This window comes from Urtica dioica, chromosome 10, assembly GCF_054948205.1.
Source record: "Urtica dioica subsp. dioica isolate 48M chromosome 10, U.dioica_male_clone48M_v1_H2, whole genome shotgun sequence".
Lineage (NCBI taxonomy): Eukaryota > Viridiplantae > Streptophyta > Magnoliopsida > Rosales > Urticaceae > Urtica > Urtica dioica.
Window position 1 is genome coordinate 21,709,136 of NC_142765.1, and position 26,714 is coordinate 21,735,849.

Genomic DNA, 26,714 nt, shown 5'->3' on the forward strand with positions numbered 1-26,714 from the left:
TCACCATTACATTACATATTTCGAAGTGTTATGTGATGAAAGAGCAAAAATTGAATATGTGTAAAAAAATGTTGAATACTTGAAAATCTGTCTATTGGCCTTCTGATATATATCTGATATATATATATATATATATATATATATATATATATATATATATATTGTATATTTTAGGGTTATATAGTTAAATAGCCACCCAGTTTAGACGGTTTTGGATTTGGCCATCATTTGGTTATTTTCGGGTTAATAGCCAGACTCATTTATTTACACAACATCAAAATACCAAAATAAACTCAACTGTTCCCGCCCATTAACATGCTGAAAATAAAAACATTAAAAACAAAATATTCGGATAATAACTGCTCGCGGTTATCAAGGAGCATCATTAAGATCATTAATTAAGATCAAAATACTCCATAAATGTATATCTCTATTCTCTCTCTTTTATCTCTCCACAACCATAAAACAAATTCAAAACAAGAAAACTTCTCCTGCCATTTCCTCACAAGCTTTGCAGGGAATGGCTTCTTCTTCTTCCCCGCCGCCGATTCCTCGCCGGACTTCGACCAATTCTCCCCCGCGATCTTTGTCAGCCGGTCTCGCTGGATCTCCGACAACGTCATCGATATCGTCGGAGCCATCGCCGCCGCTGAGGACCGAACGTTGATTTCTCTGGTGCAGATCGAATGGACCATTGCTTCGTACGGATCTAGCCCACGAAAGAAGCAGCTTCTAATGAATCCGAATTCCGCTTCTGGATAATCGAAGTTTTATGGGTATTTTCCTATATAAAGAAAGGAAACATCCACATCAATGTCTTGGTATTACTGTATATCTGGGGTGTTTTTTTTTTTTTTTGAAAATGTTTACGGTATATCTGGGTTAATGGGTATATTCGTGTAAATATACTGGTTCATTTACAATCTGCAGAAAGTCTGTTTTTGCTTCTAACAATTAAATTTGTGAGTAAAATACACGCTATTTACTGGAATTCTGTTAATAGACAGTAAATACAAAATTTATTTACAGATTATTTGTATTGTAAATAAGCTGACAAAATCAATTAACAACAGATAACGTGAAAATTATGATAACCGATATCCTTACCAGATTCAATGACCGAAAATGAAGAATAATTTTTCAGAATTTTTAATGCAAATACACGCTGAAAATCAAACTATTTTGGCGGACAAAAAATTCAAAAAATCGAGGATGATTCACTGATTTGAATCACCTAATATTCAGTAAATAAAAGAATATATTTACTAATTTTATTCCATAATTAATAGCCACTAAAATAGAAACAAACTTAACTAAAGTCAACGCAAATCACACGTCCAAAAAATCCTGAAATACTCGTTAAATACTCTTTCTAAATCGGAAAGATTCAAATTTTTTTAAAAAAATCTTTAATTAGTCAGCTTAATTAATAAGGGTAAACATGTCAACAAATTTTAATTAATAAGCTGCCACGTAAACAAGGTGGCTATTTACAGAACATTAACGAAAGATTTGCTAAAACCAAATTGCTAGCCTTAATGTTGGCTACATAGCTAATTTTTTGTATATTTTATTACATGTAAACATCATCTCGTCACTTGTGGTTTGCGAGCGTGTCAATCAAATACATCACTGTTTGTGCACTCTTCTGCTCTCGTCATAATATACATGGAGCTTGTGCAGCGGTTCATCAATAATCGTAATCAGACCTTTGCTCTCATGGATCTAGGAGAGTTGAATTGTTTTCTTGGGGTTCAATTGCCTAAGGGCTTACTCTCTCACGTACAACACAACTACGTACATTCGTTATGTACTCTTATTGGTGATCCATTTTTTGATCCTAAAGTACTCGTCTCTGGACATTGCTTATGTCGCAAATCGTGTTTGTCAATACATGCATTAGCGAGTTGTAGAAAGAATTTTACGGTATCTGAAATGAACTCTACACCGTTGTTTGCATTTTCGGCCGACAATGGCATCGCAACTTCTAGCATATTCCGATGTTGGTCGGATCTCAGACAAGGATGATAGCAGATCTCTGTACAGCTTTGATGCGTTCCATGGTTCCTATCTGATCAGCCGGGCATCAAGGATATAGCGTGCTCTTGCATACACTTTTTATGATTTGCTATGGATCAATTAAGCATCTTGAATTCCTCGAACTTGAATTCCTCATAGTCATCGACGATTTTGAGGAATGTTATCTCTTGGAAGTCTTTCTTCTAAAACTCTTGTACAACTTAGCTGCGTTCCATGGTTCCTATCTGATCAGCCGGGCATCAAGGATATAGCATGCTCTTGCATACACATTTTAAATGCTATCGATCAATTAAGCAGCTTGAATTCCTCGAACTTGAATTCCTCATAGTCATCAACGACTTTGATGAATGTTATCTCTTGGAAGTCTTTCTTCTAAAACTCTTGAACCTGACCTCTAATTTCTATCAAGATTCCGTCTTTTGATTATCCGTCGAAGCTCCGGGTCCTCGACACAAGTGGCTTATGATCGCCGATGACCGGACAATTTTAAGTTGCCCCACAAACTGCCCAAAACAGGATTAGGCAAATAAAGCTTGAATCTCGACGTTGCGGTCGCGTAACAACGCTAGGAAATTGTCTAATCCCCCACGAAAGTTGAACCCGAAACTTTTTACGTTTCCTTCGGGTACACACCTTCTTTAACCCCTACAAAAAAATGTCAATGACATAATAAGTGTAACAATGGCAACTAAGTCAAGTGAATGATTGTATTAAGTCAATTACATTACCTATGTGACATAAACTGATTGATTTCCTGACACGGCAGTCACGAACTCGTTGACTTCGTGTCACATCGGTCACCAATTGGGTGACTCCATGACCACAGTATCACGAAATCAACGAGTTCGTTACCGATATGTCACAAAATCAAACACTTTGTGACCAAATTAATCCACTATTCGTCCATCTCAATCTCCACATCCAATGATTTGAAGCATAGAATTTGAAGCAAAGAAAATGCTCGAAATTACTCGATCACCAAACTTATCATTCTCAATTTTAATTTTTCCTTATCAATATATTCATAATCATGAGTTCGAGACATGTTCATCGTCAAATTCTTATAGCTTGGAAAAAGAACAACATGTTAAAAACACCAACAAACAGAGATACATACATAATCACAATGTGTCAATGCGGTCTCTTCAATCCTAAAAATCAACATAATCTTCACATGCACAAACAATTTATTGCTCTTTTTCCACCAAATGGGTTTGTAACACTTACCTTTTTGGAAATCGGGGTTGACGTTGTGTCCAAGGCCAATTTTTTTTTTTTTGGTAAGTTTCTCAAATCGGGTTTGACCACGAACGCGTCATCATCGCAGTCCGCCGCGACGCCTGAAGTATTGGCCTAACACAAAACAAAACAAGGCAACCCAATCATCGGATCAAAATAATCAACCTAATCATCGCAAATAACCCAGTTCGTGACATAGGTCACAAAAAGGTCCCGAAATCAACAAGTTCATCAAGTTCATTACCAACAATTCGACCAAACATGTCGGCTTACCAACAAAAATGTTCGTTATCAACAATTCACCCAAACTTGCTCATTATCAACAAGTTCATTACCAAAAATGTCCCGAAATCATAAAGAAAACACATAACACCCTAAAAAATACCTAATATCCACATGCACAAACAAACTTTTCCTCTTTTTCAACAAAATGGGTTTGTAATTCATACCTTTTTTCGAATTCGGAGTTGACGGCGTGTCCTGGACCAATTTTCCTTTGTGTCGGCTTCTCAAATTGGGTGCGACCATGAACGCGTCATCGTCGACATTGTGCGCTTGCTCATCGGCCTTCCTTTTCGAAGCCGTCTTAGGGCTTCGCCGGACTTCTTTTGAAGCCGAAGCTTCGGCCTTGCTAGATTTCGACTTCGTCATTGTATAATGGAGTTTAAGTTTGGGTTTTTCTGGTGTGAGTAGTGGAGAAGCGTGAAGATGAAGGATGAAGATGAAGATGAAGATGAAGAGAAGGATGGCGTGGGTTTGGGCTGGGTTTTTTTTTTTTTCGAGAGAAGAGAGAGTGAAGATGGCGGAAATAGGGCGTGAGTTTGGGCTGATGTTTTTTTGCCGAGAGAATAGAGTGAAGATGAAGAGGATGGCGTGGGAAGTTTTTTTTCTAGTAACTTTTTGCCCACCGAAGAGAGAGAGAGAGAGAGAATGAATGAAGAGTTGTGTGGGAAGTTTTGAAAAACAATGTGACGTGAAAAGTTTCTGGTTTTTTTTTTAATTATATTTAAGTGGTATGCTTGTTTTTTGCTCAGTAGGCTGAATATTAATTGTGTCAAATTTTAGGTTTTAGGTTATATTTGTTAATTGTACCTAATTGTTATTATTAGGGTCAATCTCCCTTTTATATCAATATGTTGTGCAAGTTTGTCGTTTAAAAAACGCAAAAAAGAAAAACTTTATTAACTGTGAATGGTTTGAAGACGAAAATCAGAACACGCGCGAGGTATGAACTTTCTTCTGTATCATCATCGTTTCCCCAAATTTATTTCTTCCCCTGTTTTTTCTACTTCTTTTTGTGGGCTAAACTGACTCCCTCCGATTCCGTGGCCTCCAAGTCTCCGTTTCTAGCATCAGTGAGTCGCTATTAGCTCTCCTTTTTTTTTTTTTTTCTGCAGTGTTGTTTTGAGTTTCCAATGTGTGTGTGTATGTTTGGTCGGAGTTCTCGGCTTGGTTTTATTAACATATTATTATTTTTTTCATCTTCGCAGGAACTTTTCCGACTCAACCAAGCATACTTCTATTCCGATTACAATTGGCTCTCTCAAGGTAACTTTGCCAACCTTTAACCTATGTTCATAATTTCTTTTCTGTTTTTATATCTTTTTAAATTGCTAATGCTATTTCAAGTTTGGTAATTTAAAGCTTGATAAAATATTTATGTAAAATTTAATAGCAAACAGAAATCTGTCCACTTGAAAATCAAGGTATTAATGCCCGCATTCCGTATGATATTTTCTCTTTTCCTAAAACATTCGTTTCTCCTTTGACTTTATTTCAGCCCTTAATTTCTCTGTCTGTGGTTTTTCTTTTCTCCGTTTTGTTTGGCCTTTGTTATTTAGTGCTTGTGTATGACTATTTGCAAAATAAGGAAGAGAAATAAAAAAATCGTCGAAACACAATTTCAATTTTCCAACATTAAATTGAAACATCGGAGTCGAATTGCTTCTTCTTGTGGCCTTGTTTAGTGTTCTCAGTGCATAAACCACTATCGATAAGTTTTACAATCTCGGATGTTGATCTTTTTGAGGTTCTCAGGCAGGCATTAGGTATCTTCATAGACAATCAATCTCGGTCCGAATTACAATCTTCTTCAATGGCATCATCAAATACGGTATTTTGTTTTGAATTTATTACATATGTATTCCTTTTTTACCATTGTTGTTGATTGGTACTTCGCAAAATAGGAAAAATCTTAGGAAGATGGATTGTTTATTAAAAAAAATGTAATTTTGTATTGGACCGAATTCTGCTAATTTGAATGTTCTAGATTGTATGATAGGTATATACTAGTTTAACCAGGTCTATATTTTATTCAGCCTATCAAGAACTCTTTAAGTGAACTGGTTTGGTCTTCACGAACACAGAAGAAACCTCTGACTCCGACGTTTAACAAAGCCTTCTTCTTGAGTTTTTTTTTTTTTTAAATGTGAATATATTTAACTTGTTCTGTTTCATTGGATATTAGGAGTTGGATAGAATCAGCGACTTACCAGGAGATGTTATGGATCAAGTATTATCCAAGTTATGGATCAAGGACGCTGTGAAGACGAGTGTATTGTCGTCAAAGTGGCGGTACAATTATGCAACACTGCCAAACCTGGTGTTTGATTATCGGTTTTTCCCACATTCGTTGGTGTCTGAACAAACCAACGATGAGATGGAAAAGAGCAATAAGCTTGTGAGCCTCATTGATCGCGTTCTCTTGCTTCATTATGGCCCAATTCACAAGTTTAAACTCAGCGTTGGGCGTCATATCCCAATTGAGGAGATAGAAAAATGGATTCTTTGTCTATCAAGGCGCCGTGATCTAAAAGTGTTTGTGTTTTCTGATTATAATATCAGTCTGACGCGATTCCGTGTTCCATCTTCCATGTTTTCTTTTCAAAGTTTGACCGATTTGAAATTACGCTGCTGTTCGCTACAACCGCCGACAACATTCAAAGGTTTCAAGAGTTTGAAGAGTCTTCGTCTCTGTTTGGTAAATGTCGGTGAAGCTGCCCTTGAGCGTCTGATTTCTAGCTCGCCCGTGCTTGAGAGACTTACTATATCCTACTGCAGTGATATAAACCACCTTTGCATCGACGCTCCAAATATTCAGCACTTAACCATCCACGGGTCTTTCATCCATCTTAGTCTCGAAAAAACCCCCTATTTGACTGTACTGTCCATTGAAATGGATGAAAAACAATGGAGAGATGGAATATATTTGACGAAACTCCTGGCTGAAATACCCCAAATTCAAAGGCTTGATATTGGACATGTAAGAGCTCAGTGCACTTCAATCTATGGGATGGTATTTTTTTGCTTGTAGATGGATCTTGTTCAGCCTCTGTTCTGACAACTAATTATAGATGATGAATTTCTCGTTATTTTGATTAATATACATGTATAGATTTCAGTGTCACTGTTTTGTAATAACTTCACAACAATCATTTTTGCTGTTGCTGTTGCAGTTTCTGACTATTGGCGACAAACCGATGGACATTCCAGTTTCACTAGTCAATCTACGTCACGTGTCCATTGAAGTAAACTTCTCGGAGCTCAAAGAGACGTTGTATCTTCTTGGCCTACTAAAGTGTGCCCCGAATCTACAAGAACTAGACATCAAGGTTTGAGTTATCATCAACACCACTTAATATTCCATATCGAATTGCACGTAATAACCAATTTCTTATTTGTACCGAGTAAATAATTTACTATCAACAAGTTTTTTATTACAAGATTACCTTTAGGTTCCTAACAATAAACTCTTTAATTTTATTTAGTGCCGGGGTGAAGAGAAACCGAGTAGCAATAGTTGGGAATCTGAGGATCTATGTGGCCCAATTACAGGTCTTCGATACCTCAAATTACATTACATGTCGGGATCAAAAGCTGAAATGGATTTCATCAGCTTCATTCTCTTAACTTCGCCAGCTCTTGAAAGAATTACCGTTAGACTTTTTACTTACTACCGTGTGAAACACGAAAAGATCAGTAGGAATCAGGTAATAGTTAAAGTAATGAAACAGTTGTTGTCGTTCAATCGTGCTTCGCCAAAAGCAAAGATCATCATCTCGTAAAAGCGACTCTTTGGTTTTCCATATTCAGGTTACGAAGAATGTACGATTAAAAAAGCAGTTTAGCATATATATTTGTTTAGTTTTTTTTAGTAGTACTGTCGACTAGTGCCAAATTGATGGCCGATCACTGGGTTGTGGTATTTATGTTTTTGCTTTGGGAAAACAGACTTAACGATCACTAATTGATCAGGTTTCATGCAATTTTGTTTTAGACATGTTTAATACCACATTTTTGAAATTGAAGTGGTGAATTACTACATCTTCTTTCTCTTTTCGTTTGCCTCCAAATCGTCATTTTTCTAGCGTTAAGTTCTTGTTTATTCAGCTGAGTATTCTTCTCAGTATTGTTTGCTATTCTACTGAGTTTCTTTTCAGAACTTCAAGTGTGTAATACTCGATAAGAAGACTCATGTCTTTGAGTGTTTGCTGCGAATCTCCGTGTAATCTATGTGAGAGCAAAAATAATTTAGCGGAATGAATTTCTCATTAGCAGACTTTGTATATATAGTGCTAGGGTTACAGATTTGCCATAAATGCCATAAATAGGATTGGCTGGCTAAATATAATAATTAAATATAGCATAACTAATTGATTTAGCAAATAAACTAATTACTACTAATTTATTCTATATTTATTTACAATATTCTGACACTACGAGTGTTGAACTTACAGAGGCCAATCTCGTTTTGGAGGTTGAGAAGTCTTTCATTGACTCCTTATTGCTTAGGGATTAAGGATTGATCGTGTTGTCGCCATTGATTTGGTGTAGGATTTTATCTCCGGCTTCAAGATAGTGGGATGCTTCGGCGAATTCCGAGTAGGATTATTAATTGTTGCATGTCATGTGGTTATGATATCAAGGGAGTTTTTCGTATTAATAAGGAGGTCACTATTAAAGTTTAAGGGGTTTTTGTTTTGAATTTGTGCTTTAATGTGATTCAATATGATCAATGTAATTAGTTGTGCGTCTGATATAAGAATAAGATGGTGAAAGAAAAAGTCAGATATAGGCTTCATTTTAATTAAATTAGTCTGCTATTTGTTGTTTTCTTTCTCTCTACATTGTTACAAGAATTTTTTAAACAAATGTATGTTTTTTTGTCAACTCTCCCTATTGTTAATCACAACATGTGAATTTACTACATTCAATTGGGTCATTTATTACATTCAATTGTTAATGCATGATTTTGCTTCATCGACGACAACCTGAAACCATGTATTCCCATTTGCGTTTTCAACAATGTACATGGTAGTACTTTAGACGCTCTGTACTGATTTTAACACTATATACTCGCAAAATTGCCAATAAGAGAAACAATTTGGGTAAGAAGGAAATGTATGTAATTTAATAAAGATACATATGATGTGCGCTTAAGATCTCACCGGATGTAATGTTATTTACAGAGATTTTTTTTTTATATATATAATATTCACAGACAATGTTGAAATCTTGTTTTCTATATGTCAAAGAAAGAACAATTTATTGAAGTGGGAAAGTCTCACATTGTTTGTGTGTAAATAGACATGTGTTTATATATTAATTGGACCTCTGTACTTGACATCAATTGATTTTAAGATGTAATTTAACACAATTCAATAAATTGTTAAAGATAATGTAAATTTGAAATACAGTTGACAAAAATGCCATTCAAACTCTCTCTCTCTCTCTCTCTCTCTCATGAAGAAGACAAAAAAAATTAAAATTTAACTCGGTCGTGTTTTTTGGCCACCAAGGTTTAACTGGCCTCCTTTATTTCATCGTTCACCATTACATTACATATTTCGAAGTGTTATGTGATGAAAGAGCAAAAATTGAATATGTGTAAAAAAATGTCGAATACTTGAAAATCTGTCTATTGGCCTTCTGATATATATCTGATATATATATATATATATATATATATTGTATATTTTAGGGTTATATAGCTAAATAGCCTCCCAGTTTAGACGGTTTTGGATTTGGCCATCATTTGGTTATTTTCAGGTTAATAGCCAGACTCATTTATTTACACAACATCAAAATACCAAAATAAACTCAACTGCTCCCGCCCATTAACATGCTGAAAATAAAAACATTAAAAACAAAATATTCGGATAATAACTGCTCGCGGTTATCAAGGAGCATCATTAAGATCATTAATTAAGATCAAAATACTCCATAAATGTATATCTATATTCTCTCTCTTTTATCTCTCCACAACCATAAAACAAATTCAAAACAAGAAAACTTCTCCGGCCATTTCCTCACAAGCTTTGCAGGGAATGGCTTCTTCTTCTTCCCCGCCGCCGATTCCTCGCCGGACTTTGACCAATTCTCCCCCGCGATCTTTGTCAGCCGGTCTCACTGGATCTCCGACAACGTCATCGATATCGTCGGAGCCATCGCCGCCGCTGAGGACCGAACATTGATTTCTCTGGTGCAGATCGAATGGACCATTGCTTCGTACGGATCTAGCCCACGAAAGAAGCAGCTTCTAATGAATCTGAATTCCGCTTCTGGATAATCGAAGTTTTATGGGTATTTTCCTATATAAAGAAAGGAAACATCCACATCAATGTCTTGGTATTACTGTATATCTGGGGGTTTTTTTTTTGAAAATGTTTACGGTATATCTGGGTTAATGGGTATATTCGTGTAAATATACTGGTTCATTTACAATCTGCAGAAAGTCTGTTTTTGCTTCTAACAATTAAATTTGTGAGTAAAATACACGCTATTTACTGGAATTTTGTTAATAGACAGTAAATACAAAATTTATTTACAGTTTATTTGTATTGTAAATAAGCTGACAAAATCAATTAACAACAGATAACGTGAAAATTATGAGAACCGATATCCTTACGAGATTCAATGAGCGAAAATGAAGAATAATTTTTCAGAATTTTTAATGCAAATACACGCTGAAAATCAAACTATTTTGGCGGACAAAAAATTCAAAAAATCGAGGATGATTCGCTGATTTGAATCACCTAATACTCAGTAAATAAAAGAATATATTTACTGATTTTATTCCATAATTAATAGCCACTAAAATAGAAACAAACTTAACTAAAGTCAACGCAAATCACACGTCCATAAAATCCTGATTTTATTCCATAGTTAAATACTCTTTCTAAATCGGAAAGATTCAAATTTTTTTAAAAAAATCTTTAATTAGTCAGCTTAATTAATAAGGGTAAACATGTAAACAAATTTTAATTAATAAGCTGCCACGTAAGCAAGGTGGCTATTTACAGAACATTAACGAAATGTTTGCTAAAACCAAATTGCTAGCCTTAATGTTGGCTACATAGCTAATTTTTTGTATATTTTATTACATGTAAACATCATCTCGTCACTTGTGGTTTGCGAGCGTGTCAATCAAATACATCACTGTTTGTGCACTCTTCTGCTCTCGTCATAATATACATGGAGCTTGTGCAGCGGTTCATCAATAATCGTAATCAGACCTTTGCTCTCAAGGATCTAGGAGAGTTGAATTGTTTTCTTGGGGTTCAATTGCCTAAGGGCTTACTCTCTCACGTACAACACAACTACGTACATTCTTTATGTACTCTTATTGGTGATCCATTTTTTGATCCTAAAGTACTCGTCTGGACATTGCTTATGCCGCAAATCGTGTTTGTCAATACATGCATTAGCAAGTTGTAGAAATAATTTTACGGTATCTGAAATGAACTCTACACCGTTGTTTGCATTTTCGGCCGACAATGGCATCGCAACTTCTAGCATATTCCGATGTTGGTCGGATCTCAGACAAGGATGATAGCAGATCTCTGTACAGCTTTGCTGCGTTCCATGGTTCCTATCTGATCAGCCAGGCATCAAGGATATAGCGTGCTCTTGCATACACTTTTTATGATTTTCTATGGATCAATTAAGCATCTTGAATTCCTCGAACTTGAATTCCTCATAGTCATCGACGATTTTGAGGAATGTTATCTCTTGGAAGTCTTTCTTCTAAAACTCTTGTACAACTTAGCTGCGTTCCATGGTTCCTATCTGATCAACCGGGCATCAAGGATATAGCATGCTCTTGCATACACATTTTAAATGCTATCGATCAATTAAGCTGCTTGAATTCCTCGAACTTGAATTCCTCATAGTCATCAACGACTTTGATGAATGTTATCTCTTGGAAGTCTTTCTTCTAAAACTCTTGAACTTGACCTCTAATTTCTATCAAGATTTCGTCTTTTGATTATCCGTCGAAGCTCCGGGTCCTCAACACAAGTGGCTTATGATCGCCGATGACCGGACAATTTTAAGTTGCCCCACAAACTGCCCAAAACAGGATTAGGCAAATAAAGCTTGAATCTCGACGTTGCGGTCGCGTAACAACGCTAGGAAATTGTCTAATCCCCCACGAAAGTTGAACCCGAAACTTTTTACGTTTCCTTCGGGTACACACCTTCTTTAACCCCTACAAAAAAAAGTAAATGACATAATAAGTGTAACAATGGCAACTAAGTCAAGTGAATTATTGTATTAAGTCAATTACATTACCTATGTGACATAAACTGATTGATTTCGTGACACAACAGTCACGAACTCGTTGACTTCGTGTCACATCGGTCACCAATTGGGTGACTCCATGACCACAGTATCACGAAGTCAACGAGTTCGTTACCGATATGTCACAAAATCAAACACTTTGTGACCAAAATCCACTATTTGTCCATCTCAATCTCCACATCCAATGATTTGAAGCATAGAATTTGAAGCAAAGAAAATGCTCGAAATTACTCGATCACCAAACTTATCATTCTCAATTTTAATTTTTCCTTATCAATATATTCATAATCATGAGTTCGAGACATGTTCATCGTCAAATTCTTATAGCTTGGAAAAAGAACAACATGTTAAAAACACCAACAAACAGAGATACATACATAATCACAATGTGTCAATGCGGTCTCTTCAATCCTAAAAATCAACATAATCTTCACATGCACAAACAATTTATTGCTCTTTTTCCACCAAATGGGTTTGTAACACTTACCTTTTTGAAAATTGGGGTTGACGTTGTGTCCAAGGCCAATTTTTTTTTTTTTGTAAGTTTCTCAAATCGGGTTTGACCACGAACGCGTCATCATCGCAGTCCGCCGCGACGCCTGAAGTATTGGCCTAACACAAAACAAAACAAGGCAACCCAATCATCGGATCAAAATAATCAACCTAATCATCGCAAATAACCCAGTTCGTGACATAGGTCACAAAAAGGTCCCGAAATCAACAAGTTCATCAAGTTCATTACCAACAATTCGACCAAACATGTTGGCTTACCAACAAAAATGTTCGTTATCAACAATTCACCCAAACTTGCTCATTATCAACAAGTTCATTACCAAAAATGTCCCGAAATCATAAAGACAACACATAACACCCTAAAAAATACCTAATATCCACATGCACAAACAAACTTTTCCTCTTTTTCAACAAAATGGGTTTGTAATTCATACCTTTTTTCGAATTCGGAGTTGACGGCGTGTCCTGGACCAATTTTCCTTTGTGTCGGCTTCTCAAATTGGGTGCGACCATGAACGCGTCATCGTCGACATTGTGCGCTTGCTCATCGGGCTTCCTTTTCGAAGCCGTCTTAGGGATTCGCCGGACTTCTTTTGAAGCCGAAGCTTCGGCCTTGCTAGATTTCGACTTCGTCATTGTATAATGGAGTTTAAGTTTGGGTTTTTCTGGTGTGAGTAGTGGAGAAGCGTGAAGATGAAGGATGAAGATGAAGATGAAGAGAAGGATGGCGTGGGTTTGGGCTGGTTTTTTTTTTTCGAGAGAAGAGAGAGTGAAGATGGCGGAAATAGGGCGTAAGTTTGGGCTGATGTTTTTTTGCCGAGAGAATAGAGTGAAGATGAAGAGGATGGCGTGGGAAGTTTTTTTTCTAGTTACTTTTTGCCCACCGAAGAGAGAGAGAGAGAGAGAGAGAGAGAGAGAGAGAGAGAGAGAGAGAGAGAGAGAGAGAATGAATGAAGAGTTGTGTGGGAAGTTTTGAAAAACAATGTCTGCGTTTGGCATAACTTTGCTTTTTAAAAAAGTGATTTTAAAATAGCTGTACGAAAAAACTGTTGTTTTAAAAAACAGATGAGTGTTTGGTAAACTATTGTAAAATAACTGTAGTTGTTAACAAAAGCTGATTTAGTGTTTGGTAAAATATATATTAATATTTATTTGTAATAATTATTTATATAAAATGTAATTAATAATAAAAACAATTATTTAGCAAAATAGCCAAATCAAACCTTTAACATTGCTAAATAGCCAAGGTTTTGTAAATACTAAGTAAATAGCCAGATATCATTTAAGACACATCTGCATTTACTAAAATGCCCAGGCTTCCCCGCCCATAAGCACACGGTTGACTTAAAAAAAAAATAAAAAAATAAAAGAGGTATAATAACTGCAAACGAGAATTCAGGAATAATAACTGCAATTAATTATCCATTATCTCTCCACCAATATTCATTTTGCCATTATTAAGAAAAAACTCCCACACGACACAGCACAACCCCGAATCCAATCGGAATTGAATTGACCTTTCTATCGCTATCATCACCCCCGACGATCACCGCACAGAGCTCAGCTTCTCTTCTCTCCGAATCCCAGATCGGTCGGCGATGGCGATGGAGATGGGCGATCCGGAGGGGATCGACGGAGTCCGGATGACGTGGAACGCGTGGCCGCGGACGTGATCCCACATGCGGCTTGCGTGTCTCCGATCCGATCCCACCCCGAAATCCCGACCCTTCCATACACCCCGAAATACCGACCCTTCCCACACGCGAGTGGACCTCGCCTCCAAGATCTGGATCTGCCCAGGTATGCATGTGTTGTAATACAAAATCATGTGTCATTCAGTGATTATTATGTTTATTGTAAATCCTTTTGAATGTTTAAATGTTGTTGGAACGAGTTTGATGTATAAATCTTGATGTGTTATATCTATATCTTGATGCGCAGTAAAATGAAATCATGTATCAATGTGTTAGTTTTCCCGATATACCATTGTGAATGCGTTTAGAAAATTGGGTGTTTGGATGTTAGAAGAAAAAATTGGAGTCGACATATTTTGCAGTAAATCTGAGTAAATATTGGATAGTCTAAGTTATTTGGACCTTTTCTTTATTTACACATATTTACTGCTGAGTTTGGATGTTAGAAGAAAATAATAGTAGTCGACATATTTTGCAGTAAATATTGGATAGTCTAAGTTTTTTGGATCAAATATTTTTTTACACATATTTACTGTTGAGTTTGGATGTTAGAAGAAAATAATAGTAGTCGACATTTTTTGCAGTAAATCTGAGTAAATATTACACATATTTACATCTCAAGAAGAACGGCGAACCAGTTGCAGTGAAGATTGCCATCAATGAGAGACCAAAACGCGTTATAAAGAAACCAGCAATGCTAATGATGTGTATTTTGAGATTTATGTTTGCTAACTCTTTTGGTACTTTGGATTCTTCGTTAATCCAAAGAAACATATATATGAGTAAATTTTGTCATTACTAAGACCTATATTTTTTTATGTTATTGGTTAAACTGAAACATGACTTATGTAAATCTGGGTAAATAACATATCGACGCAAATGTAAATGAACACTCAACCAACATTATTTACATTAGTTTACTGATCCCTACAGAAATCAAGAATGCAATATAAATCTGGACGAAGAATATAAGAAATAATATATAAAAAGAAACAAAAAAATTACAACTGCCACGTCCATTTAGTTCCTAAAATAAAGGGATCATTAATAGACTAAATCATGTTCACACTTATATCCGGAAATACAATTCCAAAAATTTCGGGAATAAATTTCATCCGAAAATTCAAATTAGTAATTCAAAATTCAAATGCTCATGGGCAATTTCGGAAATAAAAAAACCTATTATTGGGCCACGTCATCCGAATGGCTATTTACTTAGTATTTACAAAACCTTGGCTATTTAGCAATTTTAAAGGTTTGAGTTGGTTATTTTGCTAAATTACCCTAATAAAAATAAGATATATTTTTGGTATATAAAAAATATATCAAAGTGGGTGTCTATAGAATGTAAAAAATAAATTATAAATTTTGGTGACGTCAAAAAAATTATTTGATAAAAGCATATAAAGATAATTAGAATTAAAAGTTAGTGTAAGAGAAAATAAAAGTCAAGAGAGAGAAACTACAAACCAAAAACTAAAGCTACGTATAAAAAAGCTACAAAATGTAGCTTTTAGTTTTTTTAGCCAAACATAGCCAATGTGACATGAAAAGTTTCTGGTTTTTTTTTTTAATTATATTTAAGTGGTATACTTGTTTTGTGCTCAGTAGGCTGAATACTAATTGTGTCAAATTTTAGGTTTTAGGTTATATTTGTTAATTGTACCTAATTGTTATTATTAGGGTCAATCTCCCTTTTATATCAATATGTTGTGCAAGTTTGTCGTTTAAAAAACGCAAAAAAGAAAAACTTTATTAACTGTGAATGGTTTGAAGACGAAAATCAGAACACGCGCGAGGTATGAACTTTCTTCTGCATCATCATCGTTTCCCCAAACTTATTTCTTCCCCTGTTTTTTCTACTTCTTTTTTGGGCTAAACTGACTCCCTCCGATTCCGTGGCCTCCAAGTCTCCGTTTCTAGCATCAGTGAGTCGCTATTAGCTCTCCTTTTTTTTTTTTTCTGCAGTGTTGTTTTGAGTTTCCAATGTGTGTGTGTATGTTTGGTCGGAGTTCTCGGCTTGGTTTTATTAACATATTATTATTTTTTTCATCTTCGCAGGAACTTTCCGACTCAACCAAGCATACTTCTATTCCGATTACAATTGGCTCTCTCAAGGTAACTTTGCCAACCTTTAACCTATGTTCATAATTTCTTTTCTGTTTTTATATCTTTTTAAATTGCTAATGCTATTTCAAGTTTGGTAATTTAAAGCTTGATAAAATATTTATGTAAAATTTAATAGCAAACAGAAATCTGTCCACTTGAAAATCAAGGTATTAATGCCCGCATTCCGTATGATATTTTCTCTTTTCCTAAAACATTCGTTTCTCCTTTGACTTTATTTCAGCCCTTAATTTCTCTGTCTGTGGTTTTTCTTTTCTCCGTTTTGTTTGGCCTTTGTTATTTAGTGCTTGTGTATGACTATTTGCAAAATAAGGAAGAGAAATAAAAAAATCGTCGAAACACAATTTCAATTTTCCAACATTAAATTGAAACATCGGAGTCGAATTGCTTCTTCTTGTGGCCTTGTTTAGTGTTCTCAGTGCATAAACCACTATCGATAAGTTTTACAATCTCGGATGTTGATCTTTTTGAGGTTCTCAGGCAGGCATTAGGTATCTTCATAGACAATCAATCTCGGTCCGAATTACAATCTTCTTCAATGGCATCATCAAATACGGTATTTTGTTTTGAATTTATTACATATGTATTCCTTTTTTACCATTGTTGTTGATTGGTACTTCGCAAAATAGGAAAAATCTTAGGAAGATGGATTGTTTATTAAAAAAAATGTAATTTTGTATTGGACCGAATTCTGCTAATTTGAATGTTCTAGATTGTATGATAGGTATATACTAGTTTAACCAGGTCTATATTTTATTCAGCCTATCAAGAACTCTTTAAGTGAACTGGTTTGGTCTTCACGAACACAGAAGAAACCTCTGACTCCGACGTTTAACAAAGCCTTCTTCTTGAGTTTTTTTTTTTTTTTTTTTTTTTTTTTTAAATGTGAATATATTTAACTTGTTCTGTTTCGTTGGATATTAGGAGTTGGATAGAATCAGCGACTTACCAGGAGATGTTATGGATAAAGTATTATCCAAGTTATGGATCAAGGACGCAGTGAAGACGAGTGTATTGTCGTCAAAGTGGCGGTACAATTATGCAACACTGCCAAACCTGGTGTTTGATTATCGGTTTTTCCCACATTCGTTGGTGTCTGAACAAACCGACGATGAGATGGAAAAGAGCAATAAGCTTGTGAGCCTCATTGATCGCGTTCTCTTGCTTCATTATGGCCCAATTCACAAGTTTAAGCTCAGCGTTGGGCGTGATATCCCAATTGAGGAGATAGAAAAATGGATTCTTTGTCTATCAAGGCGCCGTGGTCTAAAAGTGTTTGTGCTTTCTGATTATCGTATCAGTATGAAGCGATTCCGTGTTCCATCTTCCATGTTTTCTTTTCAAAGTTTGACCGATTTGCAATTACGCTCCTGTTCGCTACAACCGCCGACAACATTCAAAGGTTTCAAGAGTTTGAAGAGTCTTTGTCTCTGTTTGGTAAATGTCGGTGAAGCTGCCCTTGAGCGTCTGATTTCTAGCTCGCCCGTGCTTGAGAGACTTACTATATCCTACTGCAGTGATATAAACCAACTTTGCATCGACGCTCCAAATATTCAGCACTTAACCATCCACGGGTCTTTCATCCATCTTAGTCTTGAAAAAACCCCCTATTTGACTGTACTGTCCATTAAAATGTATGAAAAACAATGGAGAGATGGAATATATTTGACGAAACTCCTGGCTGAAATACCCCAAATTCAAAGGCTTGATATTGGACATGTAAGAGCTCAGTGCACTTCAATCTATGGGATGGTATTTTTTTGCTTGTAGATGGATCTTGTTCAGCCTCTGTTCTGACAACTAATTATAGATGATGAATTTCTCGTTATTTTGATTAATATACATGTATAGATTTCAGTGTCACTGCTTTGTATTAACTTCACAACAATCATTTTTGCTGTTGCTGTTGCAGTTTCTGACTATTGGCGACAAACCAATGGACATTCCAGTTTCACTAGTCAATCTACGTCACGTGTCGATTGGAGTGAACTTCTCGGAGTTCAAAGAGACGTTGTATCTTCTTGGCCTTCTAAAGTGTGCCCCGAATCTACAAGAGCTAGACATCAAGGTTTGAGTTATCATCAACACCACTTAATATTCCGTATCGAATTTGCACGTAATAACCAATTTCTTATTTGTACCGAGTAAATAATTTACTATCAACAAGTTTTTTATTACAAGATTATTACCCTTAGGTTCCTAACAATAAACTCTTTAATTTTATTTAGTGCCGGGGTGCAGAGAAACCGAGTAGCAATAGTTGGGAATCTGAGGATCTATGTGGCCCAATTACAGGTCTTCGATACCTCAAATTATATGGCATGTCGGGATCAAAAGCTGAAATGGATTTCATCAGCTTCATTCTCTTAACTTCGCCAGCTCTTGAAAGAATGACCGTTAGTCTTTTTACTTACTATCGTGAGAAACAGGAAAAGATCAGTAGGAATCAGGTAATAGTTAAAGTAATGAAACAGTTGTTGTCGTTCAATCGTGCTTCACCAAAAGCAAAGATCATCGTCTCGACTCTTTGGTTTTCCTTACTCAGGTTACGAAGAATGTACGATTAAAAAAGCAGTTTAGCATATATTTGTTTAGTTTTTTAGTAGTACTGTCGACTAGTGCCAAATTGATGGCCGATCACTGGGTGGTGGTATTTATGCTTTTGCTTTGGGAAAACAGACTTAATGATCACTAATTGATCAGTTTTCATGCAATTTTGTTTTAGACATGTTTAATACCACATTTTTGAAATTGAAGTGGTGAATTACTACATCTTCTTTCTCTTTTCGTTTGCCTCCAAATCGTCATTTTTCTAGCGTTAAGTTCTTGTTTAGTCAGCTGAGTATTCTTCTCAGTATTGTTTGCTATTCTACTGAGTTTCTTTTAAGAACTTCAAGTGCGTAATACTCGATAAGAAGACTCCTGTCTTTGAGTGTTTGCTGCGAATCTCCGTGTAATCGAGTGTTGAGCTTACAGAGGCCAATCTCGTTTTGGAGGTTGAGAAGTCTTTCATTGACTCTTTATTGTTTAGCGATTAAGGATTGATCGTATTGTCGCCGTTGATTTGGTGTAGGATTTTATCTCCGGCTTCGAGATAGTGGGATGCTTCGGCGAATTCCGAGTAGCATTATTAATTGTTGCATGTCATGTGGTTATGATACGGAGTGAGTTTTTCGTATTAATAAGGAGGTCACTATTAAAGTTTAAGGGGTTTTTGTTTTGAATTTGTGCTTTAATGTGATTCAATATGATCAATGTAATTAGTTGCGCGTCTGATATAAGAATAAGATGGTGAAAGAAAAAGTCAGATGTAGGCTTCATTTTAATTAAATTAGTCTGCTATTTGTTATTTTCTTTCTCTCTACATTGTTATAAGAATTTTAAAAAAAAATGTATGTTTTTTGTCAACTCTCCCGATTGTTAATCACTACATGTGAATTTATTACATTCAATTGGGTCATTTTGTGGTTCCAGTTCAACAACAAAATTTGTCAATACACGAGTTTGCTTCATCAACGACAACCTGAAACCATGTATTCCCATTTGCGTTTTCAACAATGTACATGGTAGTTCTTTAGACGCTCTGTACTGATTTTAACACTATATACTCGCAAAATTGCCAATAAGAGAAACAATTTGGGTAAGAAGGAAAGGTATGTAATTTAATAAAGATACATATGATGTGCGCTTAAGATCTCACCGGATATAATGTTATTTACAGAGATTTTTTTTTATATATATATATAATATTCACAGACAATGTTGAAATCTTGTTTTCTATATGTCAAAGAATTAACAATTTATTGAAGTGGGAAAGTCCCACATTGGTTCGTGTGTGAATGAACATGTGTTTATATATTAATTGGACTTCTGTACTTTATATCAATTGATTTTAAAATGTAATTTAACACAATTCAATAATTATGGAAAGATAATGTAAATTTGAAATACATTTGCAATTTGACAAAAATGTCATTCAAACTCTCTCTCTCTCTCTCTCTCTCTCTCTCTCTCTCTCATGAAGAAGACAAAAAAAATGAAAATTTAAATCGGTCGTGTTTTTTGGCCACCAAGGTTTAACTGGCTTCCTTTATTTCATCGGTCACCATTATATTACATATTTCGAAGTGTTATATGGTGAAAGAGCAAAAATTGAAAATGTGTGTTTACGAAGTAAAAAAAATGACGAATACTTGAAAATCTGTGTATTGGCCTTCTGATATACATCTGATATATATACAGGGACGAAGCCAGGAATTCAAGTTAGGGGGGGCTAATATGCGAAGAAAAAAAATTGAGGGATAGCTAATTTGTAAATATTTGGGGTAAATTAAAAAAAATTAAAAACTGTGAAAAAAATGCAATTTTTTCTTTTTTATGATTTTTTTTATGGGGGGCTATAGCACCCCTTGAGCACTATGTGGCTTCGTGTGCCTGTATAGATATATACACACGTGGTCTTATGATGATATTGTGGGTGTAGGAGGTGACGGTGTTGGAGTAGTAGGTGATGGCTTCGGGGTAGTCGTTGTAGGAGGTGGAAGCGGCATAGATGGGTATGGTGTCATTGGCGCAATGACAATGGTGAGGGTAACAGTAGGAGATACCGGCAGATGCTAAATTCTCCGATTATATTAATCATAATAAACCATTAATCATTTAATGGGGGAAATAGCAAGTTAGAAAAATAAGAGATATTAAGTGCGTGAGAGAGAGAGTAAAATAATAAGAAAATATTAATCATTTATTTCCGAAATAAATTATCATGTATTTAAGAAACAAAAAAAAAAGAGATTTGTTAATGATTAACCCATTCATAAGGAGAAAGTTAAAATATTGGCCAAACTATAATTATATTTAGGGAAATAGCTCATAAATCGAGAGGATATTCCCATTTTGCTCATTTCTAACTAGTTTTTGTATTCAAACCAACCTTTTTTGCTCCTCTTTCAATTTATCAGTGCTTCGTCACTCTTCATTTTCGTTTCTACAATATTAATTCATTCTATCACAGGTGGTTCATTCTTCAATTTGCTCTAGCTTTGTTGGTGTTAAAATAGCAGGTTCGTCACTCTCGTTGTTCGTACTCCTATCTTTGGCTTGCTGCTGGGTATTTTCGGAATCGGATCATTAACTGACTTATTTTTTCTATTGATTGACTCATTTTTATATATTTTGCTCTTATTTCTTTTTAATCAGTTACAATCCACCTTTTGTATGTTTGAAAATAAAATTATAAGGTTTTCAGTGTATTTATGAGATCAACTTTTATTTCTCCATACTACGAGCTAGGAATTAAGGTTTTAGTTTATATAATTAACAGATTTCGGCCCTTTATTTAATTTACTCTCGAATTTTGGCTATGTATTTAGTTGTTTATTTATATTCTAGTGTAGTGTTAATATTTAACAAAGATTAGACTTGCGAATTCTCAAGAACTCTTTCTTTGTATACTTTTAAAATAAATATTCAGCAAACCAGACGATTAACCAAGTATTGACCTTATAATTAATTTAGGTTAAAAAAAAAAGATGAAGACTTAAACACACCCAGGTCTCAATGTGTTCAAGAAAACCATTTTTCCTCAAAAAATTTCCATTAGATTTTGACTCGACTAACTTCTCCTCGCCTGAAAGATACACATTAATGCCTCACATAAGAGCATCCGTTTTCCAAATTCTATATTTTTTTTTTTTTATTTTAGGAAATTTTTTATCTTACTATTACATAGTTGAGAGATATACATTCCCACTGCTCAGTGGCGTAGTTACACATTTTCAACAAACATTTACAACAACAAAATAAAGTAGAACATCATTTCCTCTTTTTATCTTCATTATCTGTGTGGAGTATAACCGGAGCGGCGGGTATACTGAACCACCACTCTCGCAACCTTCTCATCCATTTCTCGGTGCTCGCTTTCCTCGGCGGCGAATACCTCGTGAACGACTCCAAAAACACCATCACCACAACATATCTACTCGGCACCGACGCCAAAACCAAAGCCATTACCAGAAGAGCCATAGCCAACTTCATGCTTGCCTGCCCGCCCGCCCAAAAACATAAAAACTTAATTAGAGACTAAAAAATAACGGATTAGATAGATTCCTGATTAGGACCCTCATTATTACCTGAGGGAATATGGACATCAACAATGCACGTAGTTTAAGGAGAACAATATTTCCGTCCTGAATGAAGCCTTGGGCTTGGGAAATCGCGTTCTGGACCGCCAGAAGCTGTTCCATCGTGTTCATCGGTGGCGGTGCTAAGACCTTGACCTGGTCCACTGGGTTTCCTTGACTCATAAGCCGTGTTAATATCATGAAGATCGCGATAAGGACGAGCATTGTCGCAAACGCATAGCCCACCCACTGCCTGAAAACCCCGTGAATCATCTTTATGATTATACGATTTAAGGCCGGAAAAAAAAATTGTGTCGACACCTCAAATGTGTAATTTACCTGAAAATCACGTACGTGGTCACGCTACAGAAGATCAGAGACTTCATTGGATCATCCCAGTACACCAAAGAGAGAAGGAAATTTCCCAGTTCCATCATAGGATACATTAATTCCTGCAAATACCCAGAATATGAATAAATATTTTCTAATAAATAACCTGATTATGATTTATTTTAATTTATTTTACCTTCATTACGGCTAAATTCGTATCGATTCCTTCGACTTTAACTCCATCAACTGTGGCTTGAGCTACAACCACCTTTTTGTAGTCGTTTTTAGATTCCTTAACCGCTTTTTCCAAAGAGGTCGACTCTCCCACCGTTATCCCTCCGACGACCAATCTAGCCTTGCTTGGACTGTTAGGATTCGTACCGAACACGGACCCTAAGTTCGAAACCATATCAAGGGCTGAGATCGAATACATTCCACTTCCGGGTTGAGAATTGTTCGCTCGATCCGCTTCCCGCAAAACTGACATGTTTGCCAGTGTTTCTAATATCAAGTCTCCACCCGGGAGCTGATCGCAAAAATTGAACATGAGAAGCGATTCGGAACGCAGAGGCATCGAAGAACATATTTCTTGAATGGATTGAAGCCGCAGAATCCCAAGCACGGCTTTTGAAATTGCTTCGTCTCTCCCAACTCCTTTGATTTGGAACTTCTTTATAAATCTATGAACATATAATACCTCTCTTATGATTGCTAACCAATAATCACGGCGTGTATTCCCTTTCAACTCTGGAAACTCTAATATGACTGGTTCTTGTCTGCATGAGATGCAAGTCAAAGTCTTGTGTTCAGATTCAACCAAAAAAAAAAGTGGTTTCCTTTCAAACCATTAAATGCACATAAATAAATAAACTTAGCTTTCAAGTATAGAAGGATGATAACTTACAAAGAAGTTGATTTATAGAATACAGCCTTGTCAAAAATTCGAGTACCCCAAGGCCCAGATAACTCAGGTTTAACAACCTGTTTTAGATCTTCTGATAAATCATATCGCTTTGCCTTTTCATAAGAAACAACACGGTGGGCTTCGAAGTAGAGCGCATGATCTGTCAGAACCAATCTTCCTGGTGGAACGCAAAAAATATTAGGCAATAGAAACGGTCAAGAACTCCTAACTATCCAAGTACCGATGCATAAAATAATATGAAATCAACGATGCAAAGATTGAAACAAAAAAAGTAATATTGCTTTAAGAAAACACAATCCACCATGCTGATAGTCGAGAAGTTTCCTGTATTATTTACCAAGTTTGTTTACTGTCCTAGATATAAAAAGACATTATATTCCACATATATCTGATTGTCTTATTACACAGCATAAACAATCCCAATAAGAACGAATTGAAGAAACTAAAATACCAGTTACACATGGTTATTGTTCCTCTAAATAAGTTATCCATACAAACACATTCGTTCCGCGGAGCACTTAAAGAAGAGCCCTTTGGTTCAAAAGAATCGTTTTTCAGGACAGTGCACATCTTTGTTGTTCCAGAAATGTACTGATATATTGGCATCGAATGAGAATCCATTTTTATGTTTGTAGTGCATGTAGTTACTCGATACAAGACGGATACATCTTTCTTACTCCTTGAACTAGAAAAATTTCTGGATCAGTATATATGTTTATCGTCAACCAAATGTGTATCTAAAGAAAATAAATATAAAAGTTAACCAAAACCCAGATTATCTATCAGAATAAAACACTCGTTTGACCTACCAGGCCATGTAGAAATGCCTGCGTGTTCAAGAACTGGCTGAGTAGTAACAGTTCCATCCACTTCAAGAATCTTCTCTTCGTTCACTGATCGTAAAGCAGCAAGAAGAGTCGAGTCTGACTGAGACTTCATTTTACGTAATGCTCTGTGAGCACACAACATAAGTAGTGAGTATATAATTCATACCTACCACAAGACAATTTGAGTCGCGAGCCTTAAATAAAATATTAGGATTTTATTTAAATCCCACACAGCTTTGTTAAGAATTAATATTCTAGTTGAGAGCAAGACGATGGCAAACAGGCAAAGAAGAGCTTACATAAAGCTTCATGAATAAGAGCATTTATTCCACTGCTTGAAGCATCATGAAAAATGGAATCTAGGAGTACGAATGAGAGAACCTATCCCATTCCAATTTCACTCTGATTAATCTCTTTTTCTTAATACAGAAAACCTTTTGCGGAATGAATAACGAAGAACACTCCATAGATTTAATACATAAAAAATCAATCTTAATCTGTTAGAGGCACAAAGAAGTATAACACAGGTGCCTCTTTTTTTCTTTACCCAATAAAAAGCTCTACATTTCGACCCGGGGATAAGAATTTCTGCATATATCTTCGCCCGCTTCTAAGGAAAACAATCGACTCTCTTCCCACATAATTTTATTTCACCCATTAATTTACCATGAGTCAGCCCAAATAGGGTTATTTACTAGCAACAACTTATTCTTCTTATGATTACATAACGAGTACAATAAAAGGAATGTATTAGACAGTATAGTATATTGAATGGAAGTTCAGACCTTTCTAGTGCCGTAAGATATTTGTCATAGATTGAGAACGTAAGGCGGCCACCAGTCGATGATGTCAGCACATTGAAAAGATTCTCGCTGATGACCACATCGGCGATGATAGGAACCGCCGGAGCAATTCTCGAGAAGGCCTCAATCCCGGCTGATAGGTGGTCTTCATCTATCTGCACCAGCCATGACACCAAAACATTTCAATCGATCGAACACAGTTCTAGTTAGGCCTATACTAAACATTCCTCTTTGATTCGGAAGTTAAAACTGACATTGAGCGGGGATTCGGTGGAAGGTTTTTCCGGTGCCTCCCAAGCCAGCATAACGTCGAATGTGAGGCGCCGGAACATTTTATCAGCCAAATGACCGGTCACTCGTACAGACAGCGAAATTGCTTTGAAACTACAATACTCCAAAAAATTGCGGGCGTATTGCAACGGTTGTTTCAACGCGTCAGAAGCCTCAGAATCGAAGCTTACTCGAAGCTCAGCCGTGGGAACACCTAGAATTCTGCGATGCGTCATTAATTAGTAAGTTTAATCAATCAGATAACAATACTAATAAAATTGATAGTTGATGGTAATAAAAAAAAATGCTTTACTTTGAGCATCGACGGACTACCATATTTGCTATGAGAGAGAGCTCTGGTATCCAATTCTTGTGAGCAGAAGGAGACTTTCCCATCTCCTCAAACTCGTCATCGAAAGGGGTTCGGTTGCCAAGCAGCCATTTGAAAGATCCTTCTTTAACCAGATTCTCCAGCATAACTCTGGTTTTGCCTGACATCACTTGCGATTTCAGCTAAAAAAAAAAAAAAAACAGTCATGCTTGCTCACAAAAACAGTTTATTGTAGATTCGAAAACACGTAATTACACACTCCAGCCATCAATTCTCAAGAATCCGATCCCAATTTCAACATTTCCCGAAAAAAAAAAGTAATATCCGATCACCTAACACATTATCATCACTCAACTACTAACCAAACGAGTAGAGAGAGAGAGAGAGAGAGAGATTATTTGTTGCAACAAGAAACTTACGGCGACGATCAAGATTCGGTTCAAACTGAGCAAAACCGCCTCGGATTAGAGGCCATGGAATCCAGAGCTCGTCGTTGTGGTGCCAAGAAAAGGGAGCGAGTCGGTTCGCGCAAACATTTAGTGTTTTAATAAATCGCGTTTTTGGGTTTATATGTTATATATCTAAAAGAAAAAGACGATTCTTTCTAACTGGATAAGTTTGCGGAGGAAATGGGAAAAAAAATGAAAGAAAAGAGTAATATTAATCGGACAATATATTTATCTTATCGAAGAAAATATTCAATGCGGTGACGTCAACAAATGCAGTTTATATATTGAAAGATAATATCGAATAAGGAAAATCGTAGCGGAACAAACTGGTTTCGTTTTGCTCAATTCATATCTAATTACAAAAATCTACAACTAAATGAAAATTATGAGTAAAGAGCTCATTGTCCTAAAGTCCACCTCCGCTGTCAATCTGACTTTTGTGTCGCCTACTAAGAAATAAATTA

The 26,714-nt window shown here is 35.9% G+C and overlaps 3 protein-coding genes across 6 annotated transcripts; 2 read left to right on the plus strand and 1 right to left on the minus strand.

The window, feature by feature from the left end:
• The first annotated feature begins 4,585 nt into the window (after positions 1–4,585).
• LOC149384009 (F-box/FBD/LRR-repeat protein At1g13570-like) lies at positions 4,586–7,368 on the plus strand. The gene is made up of 6 exons (XM_089629390.1): positions 4,586–4,634; positions 4,770–4,827; positions 5,317–5,392; positions 5,747–6,541; positions 6,735–6,890; positions 7,047–7,368. The coding sequence occupies exons 3-6, from the start codon at positions 5,375–5,377 to the stop codon at positions 7,341–7,343; spliced, it is 1,266 nt and encodes a 421-aa protein (XP_089485516.1). The 5' UTR covers positions 4,586–4,634; positions 4,770–4,827; positions 5,317–5,374; the 3' UTR covers positions 7,344–7,368.
• Positions 7,369–15,884: 8,516 nt separating this feature from the next.
• Positions 15,885–19,458, plus strand: LOC149384010 (F-box/FBD/LRR-repeat protein At1g13570-like). Of its 2 annotated transcripts, XM_089629256.1 has the most exons (7): positions 15,885–15,994; positions 16,128–16,184; positions 16,674–16,749; positions 17,118–17,912; positions 18,106–18,261; positions 18,422–18,643; positions 19,267–19,458. In XM_089629256.1, exons 3-7 carry the CDS (start codon positions 16,732–16,734, stop codon positions 19,414–19,416), a joined length of 1,341 nt encoding a protein of 446 aa, XP_089485382.1. In that variant the 5' UTR covers positions 15,885–15,994; positions 16,128–16,184; positions 16,674–16,731; the 3' UTR covers positions 19,417–19,458. The 2 variants fall into 2 exon arrangements, with proteins under 2 accessions (XP_089485382.1, XP_089485383.1); XM_089629257.1 differs by lacking the exons at positions 15,885–15,994; positions 16,128–16,184 and having other exon boundaries at positions 16,575–16,749.
• Positions 19,459–21,804: 2,346 nt separating this feature from the next.
• Positions 21,805–26,434, minus strand: LOC149384011 (heat-inducible transcription repressor (DUF639)). Of its 3 annotated transcripts, none has more exons than XM_089629345.1 (10): positions 26,216–26,434; positions 25,784–25,983; positions 25,455–25,692; positions 25,183–25,355; positions 24,380–24,522; positions 23,550–23,727; positions 22,842–23,421; positions 22,655–22,767; positions 22,325–22,568; positions 21,805–22,235 (listed from the first exon to the last, which is right to left on the minus strand). In XM_089629345.1, exons 2-10 carry the CDS (start codon positions 25,966–25,968, stop codon positions 22,008–22,010), a joined length of 2,082 nt encoding a protein of 693 aa, XP_089485471.1. In that variant the 5' UTR covers positions 25,969–25,983; positions 26,216–26,434; the 3' UTR covers positions 21,805–22,007. The 3 variants fall into 3 exon arrangements, with proteins under 3 accessions (XP_089485471.1, XP_089485472.1, XP_089485470.1); XM_089629346.1 differs by having other exon boundaries at positions 25,784–25,961; positions 26,221–26,433; XM_089629344.1 differs by having other exon boundaries at positions 26,221–26,433.
• Between the last annotated feature and the right edge of the window lie 280 nt (positions 26,435–26,714).